This window comes from Sinocyclocheilus anshuiensis, unplaced genomic scaffold, assembly GCF_001515605.1.
Source record: "Sinocyclocheilus anshuiensis isolate Anshui unplaced genomic scaffold, SAMN03320099.WGS_v1.1 scaffold671, whole genome shotgun sequence".
In the NCBI taxonomy this organism is placed as follows: Eukaryota; Metazoa; Chordata; class Actinopteri; order Cypriniformes; family Cyprinidae; genus Sinocyclocheilus; species Sinocyclocheilus anshuiensis.
The window spans coordinates 186,467-200,416 of NW_015551031.1; the positions used below are offsets into that span (position 1 = coordinate 186,467).

General features: G+C 38.7%; 1 protein-coding gene across 1 annotated transcript in view; it reads left to right on the forward strand.

The window, feature by feature from the left end:
* Positions 1-13,723, forward strand: part of LOC107661185 (guanine nucleotide exchange factor VAV2-like) — a 150,393-nt gene extending 136,670 nt beyond the window's left edge. Inside the window, exons 14-30 of the mRNA XM_016450659.1 lie at positions 1,784-1,869; positions 1,976-2,108; positions 2,528-2,542; positions 3,573-3,682; positions 3,773-3,874; positions 5,958-6,046; positions 6,159-6,172; positions 6,393-6,414; positions 6,709-6,836; positions 7,282-7,353; positions 7,987-8,048; positions 8,403-8,519; positions 8,623-8,710; positions 9,747-9,870; positions 11,356-11,439; positions 11,715-11,869; positions 11,961-13,723. Coding sequence (XP_016306145.1) covers positions 1,784-1,869; positions 1,976-2,108; positions 2,528-2,542; positions 3,573-3,682; positions 3,773-3,874; positions 5,958-6,046; positions 6,159-6,172; positions 6,393-6,414; positions 6,709-6,836; positions 7,282-7,353; positions 7,987-8,048; positions 8,403-8,519; positions 8,623-8,710; positions 9,747-9,870; positions 11,356-11,439; positions 11,715-11,869; positions 11,961-12,008 — 1,449 coding nt within the window. The 3' untranslated portion in view covers positions 12,009-13,723. The remainder of the gene's footprint in view (positions 1-1,783; positions 1,870-1,975; positions 2,109-2,527; positions 2,543-3,572; positions 3,683-3,772; positions 3,875-5,957; positions 6,047-6,158; positions 6,173-6,392; positions 6,415-6,708; positions 6,837-7,281; positions 7,354-7,986; positions 8,049-8,402; positions 8,520-8,622; positions 8,711-9,746; positions 9,871-11,355; positions 11,440-11,714; positions 11,870-11,960) is intronic.
* Positions 13,724-13,950: the final 227 nt, after the last annotated feature.

The following is a 13,950-nucleotide window of genomic DNA, read 5'->3' on the forward strand; positions in this document are numbered from 1 at the left end:
ACGCAGGAAGGGAGCAATTAAATTACACGCGCTCCTTCTTAGCCGAGGGCAATTATTATAATTACCAGAAAGTGCAATCAAAAATACAAACGCAAACAAAAATATAACGTAGAAATAGGCAGAAAACGAAATATTCCTTCCTAGCAGCAAGTAATAATTCCAACAGCAGATCTATAAACAAGTATTATGCAGGACACTCACGTGCAGCCGTCTGTCTCTTCTGTTGACTAATCGCTTGACCCAAGTTATGACAGTGACCAAGCAGTTTAAATACTCTACGGTCGCTGTGGCCGCCTTCTAATTAGCACAGCCAATAGTCTATAGCAGGGCAATTCCTCAAATCGAAACTACAGTTCGCACTTAAACGCAGGAAGGGAGCAATTAAATTACACGCGCTCCTTCTTAGCCGAGGGCAATTATTATAATTACCAGAAAGTGCAATCAAAAATACAAACGCAAACAAAAATATAACGTAGAAATAGGCAGAAAACGAAATATTCCTTCCTAGCAGCAAGTAATAATTCCAACAGCAGATCTATAAACAAGTATTATGCAGGACACTCACGTGCAGCCGTCTGTCTCTTCTGTTGACTAATCGCTTGACCGTTGAGAGAACATGGAATCGGTATTTAAGCATTTTGGTATTGACTCGACACTAATTCATGGTGGCTTCACGAGAAGCTTCTATGAGGATTGCAAAAATATAGTTGGTCCCCTCTACTGTGTCAATTGAAAGACTTATGATGTCTGAGAATGTGCACATTTCAGCATTCTGGCCAATTCCTCTTTATCCCCAAACATTTAGTTTTTTTACAAGCCTCCACCTGCCCCCCGTCTGTCACTTCTGTTCAGTAAAATAAATCCTGAAAGCCTCCAGGCCACGAGCACTGGCAGGATGTATTTAGGATTGTGTTTAAAAGGGAATGAAATCAGTGTATCCTCTCCCGATAGCTAATGTAGGAGTTAGTGTATCAGCCCTGGTTTATTTATGTGAGGGTCTGTGGTGCAGATGACGCCCGCGGCTAAACATCAATGAGCCAATGAGGCATACCACTTACGGACAAAAGACATTCACTGTGGACTTTGCCTTTAATAGCTCCTAATATAGCAGCAACTGTAGCATAATAGCCTATATATACAGTTGCATGTATGTACAGTTGTATGTATGTACCTTTTATTTGACAGTAGCATCAAAGAAAATTGCATAAAGTCATCTTCTGTTTATACAGTGTTGTTTTCTCCCATTTTAAAGAAACAGTTGATACATAAACTTATTTATGTTAAATAAATATTACAGAAATGTTATAAACAATAACAAAAATACAACAACAGTATGGAGCTGTATGGAGATATTTTGCAATAAAGAACTCTTTTGATTATTTTTTCACACAAACAAATGATCAGAAAACAACACTGACATGCAAGACAAAAAAATTCTAAACCAAAACCTTTAATGTGCTTGGAAAAAAAGCTTTTAAACCAAGACAGTTTTTTTGTGAAAAACCAAGCTTTGAGGAAAATAATCATTGGTTTTGCTTGCAGAATTTTTCTTGGGATGCACAATAAAGACAAAAAATTAACTCCCTATAACTTTCCATATTTTTGCAATTCCATTTGGCACATTTAAATTTAACTTATATTTACCTGTAAAATTCCATATTGCATACAGGGACAAGTGACACTTAAATGTATGCCACAAAGTAATGTATAGAATTCCTCAAGCCTTTATGCCAGTATAAATGTATTAACTGTGTTTGTGTGTGTGTGATTGTGTCATTCACAGCAAGTGAAGTTAGAGGAATACGGCAGGCCGAAGATAGATGGAGAGCTTAAAGTGTGCTCTATAGTTAACCGAACCAAACAAGACAGGTACGACTGCACATTTATTATGTTTTCATATGCAACAAAAAATGGCCTTTGACATCTTCTGCTACAAACAGATTGTGTTATCTTTTTTTCTGTTTTCTGTACCTAGATACATCTTCTTGTTTGATAAAGTTGTTATTGTTTGCAAGAGGAAAGGCTATAACTACGAGTTAAAAGAGATCATCGAACTTCACTTCTACAAGATGTCCGATGACCCTATGAATAACCGTGACATGAAAAAGGTGAGAGGCCTTTGATCCGCCAGCCATCGGGCTTGTTTCAGAATAAATATACCTGATTATATTGTTTCTTTCAAATTGATTCAGTCAATGATCTTTATGTATTGCGTGTTAACGGTGCAAAGGCAAATGGGACAATCTGATCGTTTGCTTGGTGAACAGCACAGATGGATTGCGTTCATTATACGTTTGTCCTTGAGTGTTAAAGCATGATGCTCATAATTTCAACCAATCAGAGATGATGCACTGCTCTCTTCGGTGCTCTAGCATGTGTATGTAAATGCAGAGAAGCCAATGCATTCTCCATGAATCTAACAATCAGGAATTTTTGCATGTATATGAGAATGCATGTGTAACTGGGTGTCTCTCTCTCTTTCTCTCCTTTTCTCTCTCCGCCTTCAATCTCTTTGCATGCCCACCAGTCGAGTGGAAAAATGGTAAGCTGAATGCTCATGTTCTCTAAGCATTGAGGTGCTGTGATTGTGCCTTTCACTGATCTGTTTTCTGTCATCTCAAGAGTTCCACAGCAGCTTTACACTGCCAGAATGGAATCATCATGTTTACAAATTGACGATTTAAGATTTTCCAAAGGTGTTCTGTAGAATCCACTGAGATGCATGTTTTTTTACTTGACAGGGCATGTTAAAGGGTTAGTTCACCCAAAAATGAAAATTGTCATCATTTACTCACCCTCACGCTAATCCAAACCTGTATGAATTTCTTTCTTTTGTTGAACACAAAAGAAGATATTTTGAAGAATGTTGCCAGTAGCCACTGACTTCCATATAATTTTTTTCCTTACTATGGAAGTCAATGGCTGCATTCTTCAAAATATCCTCTTTTTTGTGTTCAGCAGAAGAAAGAAACTCATACAGGTTTGGAACAACTTGAAAAGAGAATTTTAATTTTTGGGTGACCTATCCCTCTAAAGACCCTATGTCCAAGTCAAATTAGAGTTTTGTGACTTTTAGTCCACATCCGTTAGCTTTGAGGGTCTATGTTAGTGTAGCATTGACAAAATTAAATTCACATTTAGCAAATATACAATACCACGGAAAAGTTTGGGGTAAAAAGTTTTTTGATCCAAATAAATGCTTTCTAGAAATGAGAATGATCCTCTGACTAATGCTGTAGACTAGCATTTAGTAAATTGTTGTTGGCAGCATGACGTAGCTAAAACCTTTTGGCAATTTTCAAAAAGTGGGGACAAGACAAATGCCCCATCCGAACATCCTGTTTCAATAGAAAACACGTCAAGTGAATTCATGTGGCCTTTTGAAAAGCAGCATTTTTAGCATGCGATGCAATGGAAAGGCCAAAGACACGTATACATAGACTAAATTAACAATTAAAAAACACTGTAGATAGTTATGTGAAAAACCCCTAATGCATTTTCAATCCTGCTGCATTCTGTCTATTTCTGTCCACCTCCCCTTCCTCAATCAACCATCTTCTCTCCACCCATAGTGGTCCTATGGCTTCTACCTGATCCATCTGCAGGGGAAACAGGGCTTCCAGTTTTTCTGCAAGACAGAAGACACCAAGCGCAAGTGGATGGAGCAGTTTGAGATGGCCATGTATGTTAGAACCGCATCACTGTCAGAATTACACAGTACTTTGATTTTTTGATTGCTATATAACATTGATTTGATTATTAATCCACACAGGTCAAACATCAAACCCGAAAGAGCCACTGCCAACCAGCACAACTTCCAAATGCACACGTTTGAAAAGAACACCAACTGCAGAGCCTGTAAAATGCTGCTGAGGTGAGGGCTCACACACACAGATGCCACTTCTCTCCGAAATTACAGAGGCAGCGCAATAGACTGAGACGGGCTTCATTCCATGTTACTAGGCTACTGGTCTGACCTCTATTACATGAACTGCTTCACTGATTGGCTGTATTGACTCGTGTGAAATCATAGTGCACTGACCTAAATTTGCCACTCTGCAGCACAGGTCAGTCAGTGTGCACAATGGCTGCTAATTATAACGGCTCTGCATTTCAATCTGTGTGCAAACTGGCCTGGGATTAGTTTGGATGTTGAATGTTGCCGCTGAGTTGTGCTGACATACAGAGTCACATGGGGTGATTGTTGTGGTTGTATTAATGCATGATAGGTTGGCTTCCAAAGCCAAGCATCACTGTTATAGTAGCTCATGCCTAGAATCTGAACAAGCCTCTAAATAATGAGCACACCCTTAGTGCTGTGGACATTATTGATGCCTGAAATTGTGTGGCTTGTTGAATTGTAAGCAATTAAATGCATGATTTTGGATCCACGTTTGGCAAAAAAAAAAAAAAAGTATAGGCTTGCATTAAAGTCAGGACCAGAATATAATAGTCTTTAGATGCTGTGCACATTACAATTGGCTTTCAAATACAGTACCATCTTTAGGACTGACTGTCCGTACTATCAAGTGATCAAATCTGTTTCAGGCAGTGTTATCAATATCTAATGTATCTGTTATAATAATGATGTTAAAGGGTTCATATGATGCTGCTAAAAAGAACATTATTTTGTGTATTTGGTGTAATGAAATGTGTTTATGCGGTTTAAGGTTAAAAAAACACATTATTTTCCACATACTGTACATTATTGTTTCTCCTCTATGCCCCGCCTTTCGGAAACGCGTCGATTTTTACAAAGCTCATCGGTCTGAAAAAGCGAGGTGTGCTGTGATTGGCCAGCTATCCAGTGTGTTATGATTGGCTGAATTCCTCAAGCGTGTGACAGAAATGTTACGTCCCTTACCATATTGTGATGCCTGCGGCAACCACATGTGACGACCCCGGGCTGGACTCCTCTTCGTCCACGGTGAAAGCCGATCCGGCGATCGACAGCGCGAAGTTTAAGTATTTCCTCAGCGACCAGCATGGATCAGCTCCAGGCATGACGAAGCCATATCGTCCTCTTTTGGAAGGCCAAACAAAGTAGTTTCGCTTTCACAACGAAGCACACGGCGCCTTCACGACATGGCGGCGGCGGCGACAATACTACAGTGAGAATAAAAGTTACGCCTTCTTTCTTTGCGTGAACATTTGGTCTGCGTTATGCAAATCTTCCCACATAGCGACGTAGGTATGTGGCGGCGTGTTAGAACGAGCCGTTTTAGGTAGGTGTGGCTGACTCTTAACTTTTATAAAGAATATCTCTTTGGATTTGAGACTTTAGTCTTTGCAACTTTACAGATCTTCTTTATGCACCAAGAGCTTGTAACACTCCAAAGAGAAAGGAAAAATTTTAATCACATCATATGACCCCTTTAAGTGTAAGCGCAAAGCCAACAGTCTTCTTTAGAAAACAGCTTGGAGTCATTATTGACCAAGAGGATGTAAAACTGGAAATTTTGCATGTGTTCTAAATCTCTGACTCGTTCACTATACACTACATAGAGAATGTCACAGTTCACTATATGAAAGACTAAGCGAAAATGAGTAAATGAGTCAAAACAGGCATGTAAACATCAGCATTGTCCATGTCTGAACATAGACATAAAGCAAAAAACAGAGACTTGGCGGAGGGCTCTTTTGATATGGACCAGCTAGCAATAACCCAAAAACACCTCAGCAACGCTTAGCTTAGGAATGCGTTGGCAACTGCTTACTGTACAACACCCTAGCAACGTAGTGCTGAGTTATGCATGGGCAAGCATCATTCAAAACCATAATGAAATCTAGTTGTTTGGATGAATTTGAACTTCAGTAGGACCTCAGGAAATGAAGACATATTGTCATATTATATTGTCATTTTTCATTGGTCATTGCCCTACAGTAGCTGCCTTATGACCCAGACAATTTATCATCAGCATGTGTCTCTCACTCTCCTTCTATCATTCTTTCTTTAGGGGTATTTTCTACCAGGGATACTACTGTTCACGTTGTGGGACCGGCGCCCATAAGGAGTGTCTGGAGGTCATTACCATCTGCAAAATAAGTGAGTCTTTAACAGAAGGCTGCTTCTCAAAGAACCACATGTACATTACATCTGCCCTAATTAAAGAGGTCAGACCACTGACCATGCTCTCTCTCTTTCATTATTATTTCAGGTCCTCATGATTCGGTGAGTTTTTAGTACTAATAAACTTCCATCTCTCAGATAAACTAATAATCCTCTCTCATTGACTTGAACCATACTTTACTTCTTTATTTAATCTTAAAGTTTGTCGTCAACTTTGAAAAACACTTTAGGGATGTCTTAAATGATGCCTGATCTGCTTATATAAAAACTATGTTACACTTTAAAGTGCATTAAATCATAAATTCCCCTCTGTCTTTGACAGGAGCCAGGGCTTCCACAATCAGGTAAAAATATAAAATGTGATTTTTGTCTCCGGCTTCTGTGATCCTAATGTGGTTATGTCAATATGAAAAAATTTAGATACTGCACACAGCTTCAGGCTGTTAAACTGAAATGAACCACATTCAGAGCACATGCGTTAAAGAAATTATACATCAGCTATCTGCTGCCATCTGGTGTATAGTTAACGCATGCAGAAAACGCAGAGTGTGGGTGTGTTCTAAGAATATGAATTATAAGCGTCCATGTACTTTATTCTTTGCACAGTTATAAGCTTTTTTCCCTAATGTGTTCTTAAGGTCCAAAGATGGTGGCCATAAGAAATTACCATGGTACCCCTGCCCCACCAGGCAAGATGCCTCTCTGCTTTCAGACAGGCGAAGTCATTGAGCTCCTGAAGGGAGATCCAGACACATCATGGTGGGAGGTATGATATTATAAAATGATCATTTACCATGTTTACATAGAAAACCTGTTCGGTGGTGCAAAATTTGACCCTTTCCATGTGCCATATGATCGTAAAAGTAGCTGTGGTGAGTAAATTAAATGGAGTAATTGGTCAGTTGGCCCAATTTAGAAATAATAGCATGGTTTTAAATGGTTGAAATTGCAATCCATAAACAGCAGTCACTCTCTGATGTATCACAATCACAAGTTATATTAGAGATACAACCGAATCAGAAATACAGTTCCGTAACAGGTAAGAGATATTTATGAGCAGTAAATTTCTTCAGTTTTATTTTTTTTACATGCTTTGAACTCTGGTCATACTTAATGCAGTTTGTGTAGTATAACCAGATGTCTTGGTTTTGGGGGCTTGCTTTTCTTACTTCATTAATCTTTACCTTTCAATCGTTGCATTTTCGTCTCAGGGCAAACTCATCCAAACCCAAAAGACTGGCTTCTTCCCCAGTTCCAGTGTGAAACCATGTCTAGACCCAAAGGTACAGGTTCATAAAAGTAAATTCAAATCATTTTAACGTACATTTTCTTAAATTATTCCTAATATTTATTTTCTTGGTTACACTTTACTTGAAGGGGTGTGCATAAGACTGACATGACACCTTCATAATCATGACATGACACCTACATAATCATGACATGACACATGTAGGCTGTATATGTATGTATGTACATGTATATGAAGGTTTTTTATGCATGTTTATGACAACTCATTAAGTGTCATTCACTCAGTTATGTAATTTTTAATGCAAAGATGACATTATTTGAGATGTCTTTGTTATGGGCTATGGTTAGGGGTAAGGGTAGGGGTAGGGTTAGGTTAGGGTTAGGTCAAATAATGTCATATTTGCATTAAAAATGACATAACTGAGCGAATGACACTTAATGACAGTTGTCATAAACATGCATAAAACCTCCTTCATATTCATGACGTGTCATGTCATGATTATGAAGGTGTCATGTCAGTCTTATGCACACCCCTTCAAGTAAAGTGTTACCATTTTCTTTCTCCCAAATATATGCATACTAAAATATTAGGCTGTGTTCTTCACTATTAGATATTAAACCAGCCCTTGTTGTCTCAAATCATTTTTTGATGGTTTTCTTCTCTACAGCCTTTCCAGTCTCTTTCTAGCCGTCAGTCCTCCAGAGAGACAGATTACAACGTTTATCCCTGGTATTTCATCCTGTTATAGAACACATTGATTTTTCCATTCTAACCCTTTACATTACCAAGATACTACAAGATTTTGGTTGCTTATAATACACTGTTCACAGTCTCATATTATATTTTAATAATACAATTAACTATACTAATGTCATTTTACCTAGTGAAATTTGCATGGAATTACATGTGTCATAAGTATGATGATGTCAATGATGATGATTGATTAGCTTTAGTCTAATTGTGATGCATGTTGAGCCTTTATTGTCTTTTAATGAGGTAACGACCTCTGTGAGAGTTGCTATAATGATGTACAGGGTATTGAACGGTCTCATGAATGAGGTGTGTTTTCCCTGTGGGCTTCAGGTTTGCAGGAAACATGGAGCGACAGCAGGCCGACAACCTGCTTAAGTCTCATAGCAGCGGCACCTATCTGATCCGAGAGAGGACGGCGGAGGCCGAGAGATTCGCAATCAGCATCAAGTGAGTGTTACAGGGAAGGCATGTATTCATGTCAAGAATAGAACATTCTGTCTGTCTTCTTTTAGTATTTTGTCAATCACCATTGCTATGCACCTTTTAACAGGTTTAATGATGAAGTGAAGCATATTAAAGTTGTTGAGAAAGACAACTGGATTCACATCACAGAGGCAAAGAAGTTTGATAGCCTCCTGGTAAGACAAATATGTTGCAGTTAAAAGCATAATGAGATTTTATTATGCTCGCAGGGTGAAGACTGCACAATTAACTCACTTTACACAATTGACTTGAAGCATCTAAAGTACTGATTTCTTTGCAAGATTTCTTTCTTTCTTTTGCTGATTTCTTTCTTTGATTTTTTTTTTGTGTCTATACATATACACACTACCATTCAAAAACTTAAAGGTCTGTAAGATATTTTTTTGTAAAGAACATTTATTCAGCAAGCAAACATTAATTTGATCAAACATTAGTTTGTAATGTTAGAAAAGTTTTCTGTTTCAAATAAATGCTGTTCTTTTGAACTTTCAATTCATCAAAGAATCCTGGGAAAAAAAACTTTATCATTGTTTCCACAAAAATATTTAGCAGCACAACAGTTTTTAACGTTAATAACAGTAAGAAATGTTTCTTGAGCACTAAATCTGCATATTAGAGAGATTTCTGAAGGATCAAGTGACACTGAAGACTGGAGTAATGGCTGCTGGAAATTTAGCTTTGCAATCATAAAAATAAATTACATTTTGAAAAACATTGAAATAGAATCAGTTCTTTTAAATATTAATGCTATTTCACAATATTTTTTTTACCTTTATTTTAATAAATGCAGCCTTGGTGAGCATAAGTGACTGTACAAAATATTTTAAAAACCTTACTGACCAAACTTCTGAACAGTAATGAATTTGTGTATAAATCAAAATCTAAAAAGAGTGGTAATGTCATTTGAATATGTGAATATTAATTTGTGATTGAACTTCTTGCATTTGTTTTTGTTTTTGTCTGTCTATAGCCATAGGCTGCACAGCTGTGTAATGCTAATTTAGCTCTGATGTTGCGTTTCACTTACACAGAACCACAGCCTAATCTAAACCTATCTAAAACTATAACGTTTTTCCTTGCAAACACTGGTATTTCTTCTAGAAATGCAGTTTCACGATATGTTGATAAAGATGAAAACATCTGGAACATCAAAGTGCTGTAAGTAACTTTAGATATGTTTCTTTGTTACAGGAGCTTGTGGAGTATTATCAGAGTCATTCACTGAAAGAGAGCTTTAAGCTGTTGGACACCACATTACGGTACCCTTACAAATCTAGGGAACGCTCAAGTTCTCGCACCAATACCCGTTCACCAGGTAAACATTTGCTGCCATAATCCTCTGCAGCTTTCTATCACTCTTCCGCTCCCTTTCCCTCTCCCTTTTTTAATTTTTACTCTTCTGCTTTCTTGCTTTTTCTGGCACACATTTTTTTTTATTGAGCCCCCACCAGTCTGGCCAGCAGCCTTCCACAGTCTTTGGACACGCTCTGGAAGTCTGAACAAACAATCCCTGCCAGCTGGTCCCGCCCTCACATTCTGTATGCCCCACCTCCTGGTATTTCAAATGTCAGTCATCTTAGGCTTGGTTGTCAAGGATCCGCCCACTCTGGCTGAGGCTGGGGCCTGACTGAGACTTCTGGCTCCCGCGGCCAGGTTTTGCTCAGCCAGCTGAATAGGTTCCAATAAACAGATGCTTCGTTAGATGTATTATAAATGATGTGCCTTTGTTCGTTTTCCAGTCAAGCTTAACTGGTGTTCACTGATATTTTTATGCAAGTGCGTAAGACAATGTCTGTTTGCGAGGGGCTGAGAATATGCCTTGAAGATCTCCATATGCAACACGAGAGCTGCTTAAAGGAGCCATTCACCCAAATTTTGTCATTCACTCGCACTGATGTTTTCAAACCCATGTGACTTACTTTTTCCATTGAACGGAAAAGGACACTGAATGTTCACTGTTTCATACAATGAAAGTAAATGAAGGCTGATACACATACACTAACGTTCAAAAGTTTGGGAACGGCAATATTTAAAAAAAAAAGTTTTTTAAGTCTCTTTTGCTCATCAAGGCAGCATTTATTTAATCAAATATACTTTAATACTGTGAAATATCATTACAATTTAAAATAACTATATTCTTTTTTATTTATTTTTAAATATAATTTATTTCTGATGCAAAGCTGAATTTTCAGCAGCCATTACTCCGATCTTCAGTGTCACATGATCCTTCAGAAATCATTCTAGTATGCTGATCTGCTACTCAGAAAATGTCGTCTTATCATAAATGTTGAAAACAGTTGTGCTGTTTAATATTTTTGTGGAACCAGTGATACAAATTTTCCAGAAATTTTTTTTTTGATTAATTAAAAGTACAAAAGAACAAAATTTATTTAAAATATACAAGTCTTTAATGATACTTGTGATCAATTTAATGTCCTTGCTAAATAAATGTATTAATCTCTGTAGAAAAAAAACATACTAACCCCAACCTTCTGAAAGATATTGTGTAGTTTACCTAAAGTCCATTTTTTCCTGTTGAAAAAATTAAGTGTTGATTGTGAATGTCAGAATTCTAGTTACTTTTTCACAGAACACAGATACTCTCTCTCTCACACACACACACACACACACACACACACATACAAACACCTTGCTGACTCTGAAACCATGTCCTTGAACCTTTTTTTTTACCCTGTAATTCTCTTGTGCCCTTCCTCTTTTGTTTGTGCTCTCTCTCACTTTCTGTATGTCTGTCTGTCTCTCTCTCTCTCTCTCCCTCTCCCCCATACTGTCTCAGCAGCCACCTGTGCTTCCTACAACTTCTCCTTCCTCAGTCCTCAGGGCCTCAACTTCTCCTCTCAAAGCTCTGCTCCCTTCTGGTCAGGTACTGCGCTTCTTGCTTGTTTGTGCTCTTGCATCATCCATGACGCCTTCCCCAATCCCTCTTCACATTCATCCCTTCATCTTTCCTTCAACATATCTTCCTGTTTGTGTTTTCATCATCATCTCATTAGTGCTCCAGACATTCATAAAGACTAGCATTAGTCACAGGCTTTCATTCATTCACATCTCGCTCACAGTGTCATAAAGTGTCAGTAAATCTGCTGCTCTTCATCATTTTACATGCGCTAATCTTGGGATGTTGCTGGCCTTGTACAGTATTCACACCCAGGGTAGTTAGCACAGCTGTGGCGCGATACAACTTTGCTGCTCGAGACATGAGAGAGCTGTCCCTGCGAGAGGGGGACATCGTCAAGATCTACAGCAAGATTGGTGGAGACCAAGGCTGGTGGAAAGGAGAGGCCAACGGCAGGGTAATAAAGCAAGCAAATTATTTGAAATTAAGCTTCAAATATTACAATATAAGCAATATAAATCGCCATTATTTCCATGTTTTTCATTCAGATTGGATGGTTCCCCTCTACATACGTCGATGAGGAGGGGGTGCAGTGAGACTCTGGGGTCAAAGATCATCCAATAAAATCCGCAGCCCTCTGAGAGGACTCTGATTTCCATGGCAACATCTCATGGAAGTCTTTTTCGCTGGAATTCATTTTACAATGAATATTTGTACTTTTGTCTTCTTTTGTCGTGTACGAATATGCTTTTTTCCCTTTCTCGGAATGTCTGTGTGATCTCTGTGAAGAAAACTGCTCCGAGTCTGTTTCGTTCTCAGCGTTGGGAGGAGGAAACTGTGAAAGAGCAGAACTTTGCCTTGAAGTGGCCAAAGGACAAGCATGGCTTTAAGTTTGTACAGAAATACCTGTAAGGTGCGCTGGGGTATAATGGGGGGTGGGGATGTATAAAATTATATATGAATATAATTTATTAAAGAGATATATCTATGATTAAAATGCAATGTTGAACATTTGTTTAACAGCAGCAGCGCAAAGAATATATTATGAGAGCAGAAAAGATGCACTTTGCATTTCTTTACAGAGAGAATTTGCCTTAGTAAATGGTAATGCCTTTAGAGGTGGCGGTAAAGAGATGGATTCAGACTCATCTTGCACATACACACTCATACATCTGCCCTGTCCAGAAATACGGTGCCTTTTCGTACATGTTCTTCACTCCCAACAGAGTCTCATTTGTATAGCTGCAGCGTTAACGCCCCGTTCTGTAGCGGTGCACTCTCACGGCCCTATCCGCCCGTTCAGCTGGACGCTGCTCAATTAGAAGACCATAAAAGAGACTGAACATTTCTTGAACTGGAATGAGCAGATGACCAGATCTGCTCATCATCTCACTGGAACGAAGAGGCAGCTAACCGAAAGCATTCGGTCATGGCTGGAATTGCTTGGACAATGAAGGATACAAGCACCATTATGTCTTTCTCTTCCTTCAAGAGGATGCAGAAGTACAATGGAGTGTCAGGAGGAGGTTCAGTGAATGCTGTTTCTGTGATTTCTACATTCTCAGTGGTCCAAATTTGGACTAAAAAGGGAATGCTGATTTTTATGAATACCCAGAGGTTTTTGTGAGATTTTTTTGTCGTCTTCTACAAGCACATACATTTTGCCATTCCACGTTTCTTGTCTGCAGCCTGCCACATTACAGTATCTTGCCTTACTGGTGGACACAACTTGGTGCTACATTGAAATCCCTGAGTTTGGGCAGAATTTTTTTTATGCTGTTGTGGACGAGGAAACCCACTGCTGAAGAACCTCAGCCATCAAGTGCACTTTATATGTCCAGAGACCTTTTAACACAGGACACCACACTGCAGATCTGGACATTAAAATTTCATAGTATTTAAAACAATTTTGAAATGTACTTATTTTTACCTCTGGAACGAGAAAAAACAGTAATATCCTTGACACTATGAGCAGCGGTCCCTCAAAGTTGAACATTACCTGTAAACTCCGTAAGTGCATGGATGTGTCCCTCATACAGTCCTTGGAGACAAACCTTTTGCTGTTGCCGGCCATCAGAAATTGAAGCCGTAAATCGAGGTTGGAGAGTGCTAGACTGTAGTAAAGCATCGGACGTGTTTTAGCTGCGCTCCAGGCTTGAGTACAGCTGTCTGCAGTGATGGAGCAGTGCAGCTCAGGTCAGGGTAGCGCTGGCTTTGGGGCTTAGTACCTGTTTGTGTAGTGGACAAAAAACACATTGCATGTGGTCATAGATATTACAACTGCTGTCCGTGAATCCAGAAAAAAGATGTTAAAAAAAACAAAACAAAAAAAAAACAAGAAATTGTGTAAATTTTTTTGAATGGTCAGTTATTTGGAAACTGAGGTCTATCATGAAATAAATATTTCTTTTTTGCCTATTTGAGGTGTCCTGTTATCATGATACTCCGACAGTACTTCTCCGATGGATGTGTTTAGAATCGCCACCAGGTGGAGCAAGTTACTTGCTTTTTTATGACAGAAAGCGCCTGACTTGATTT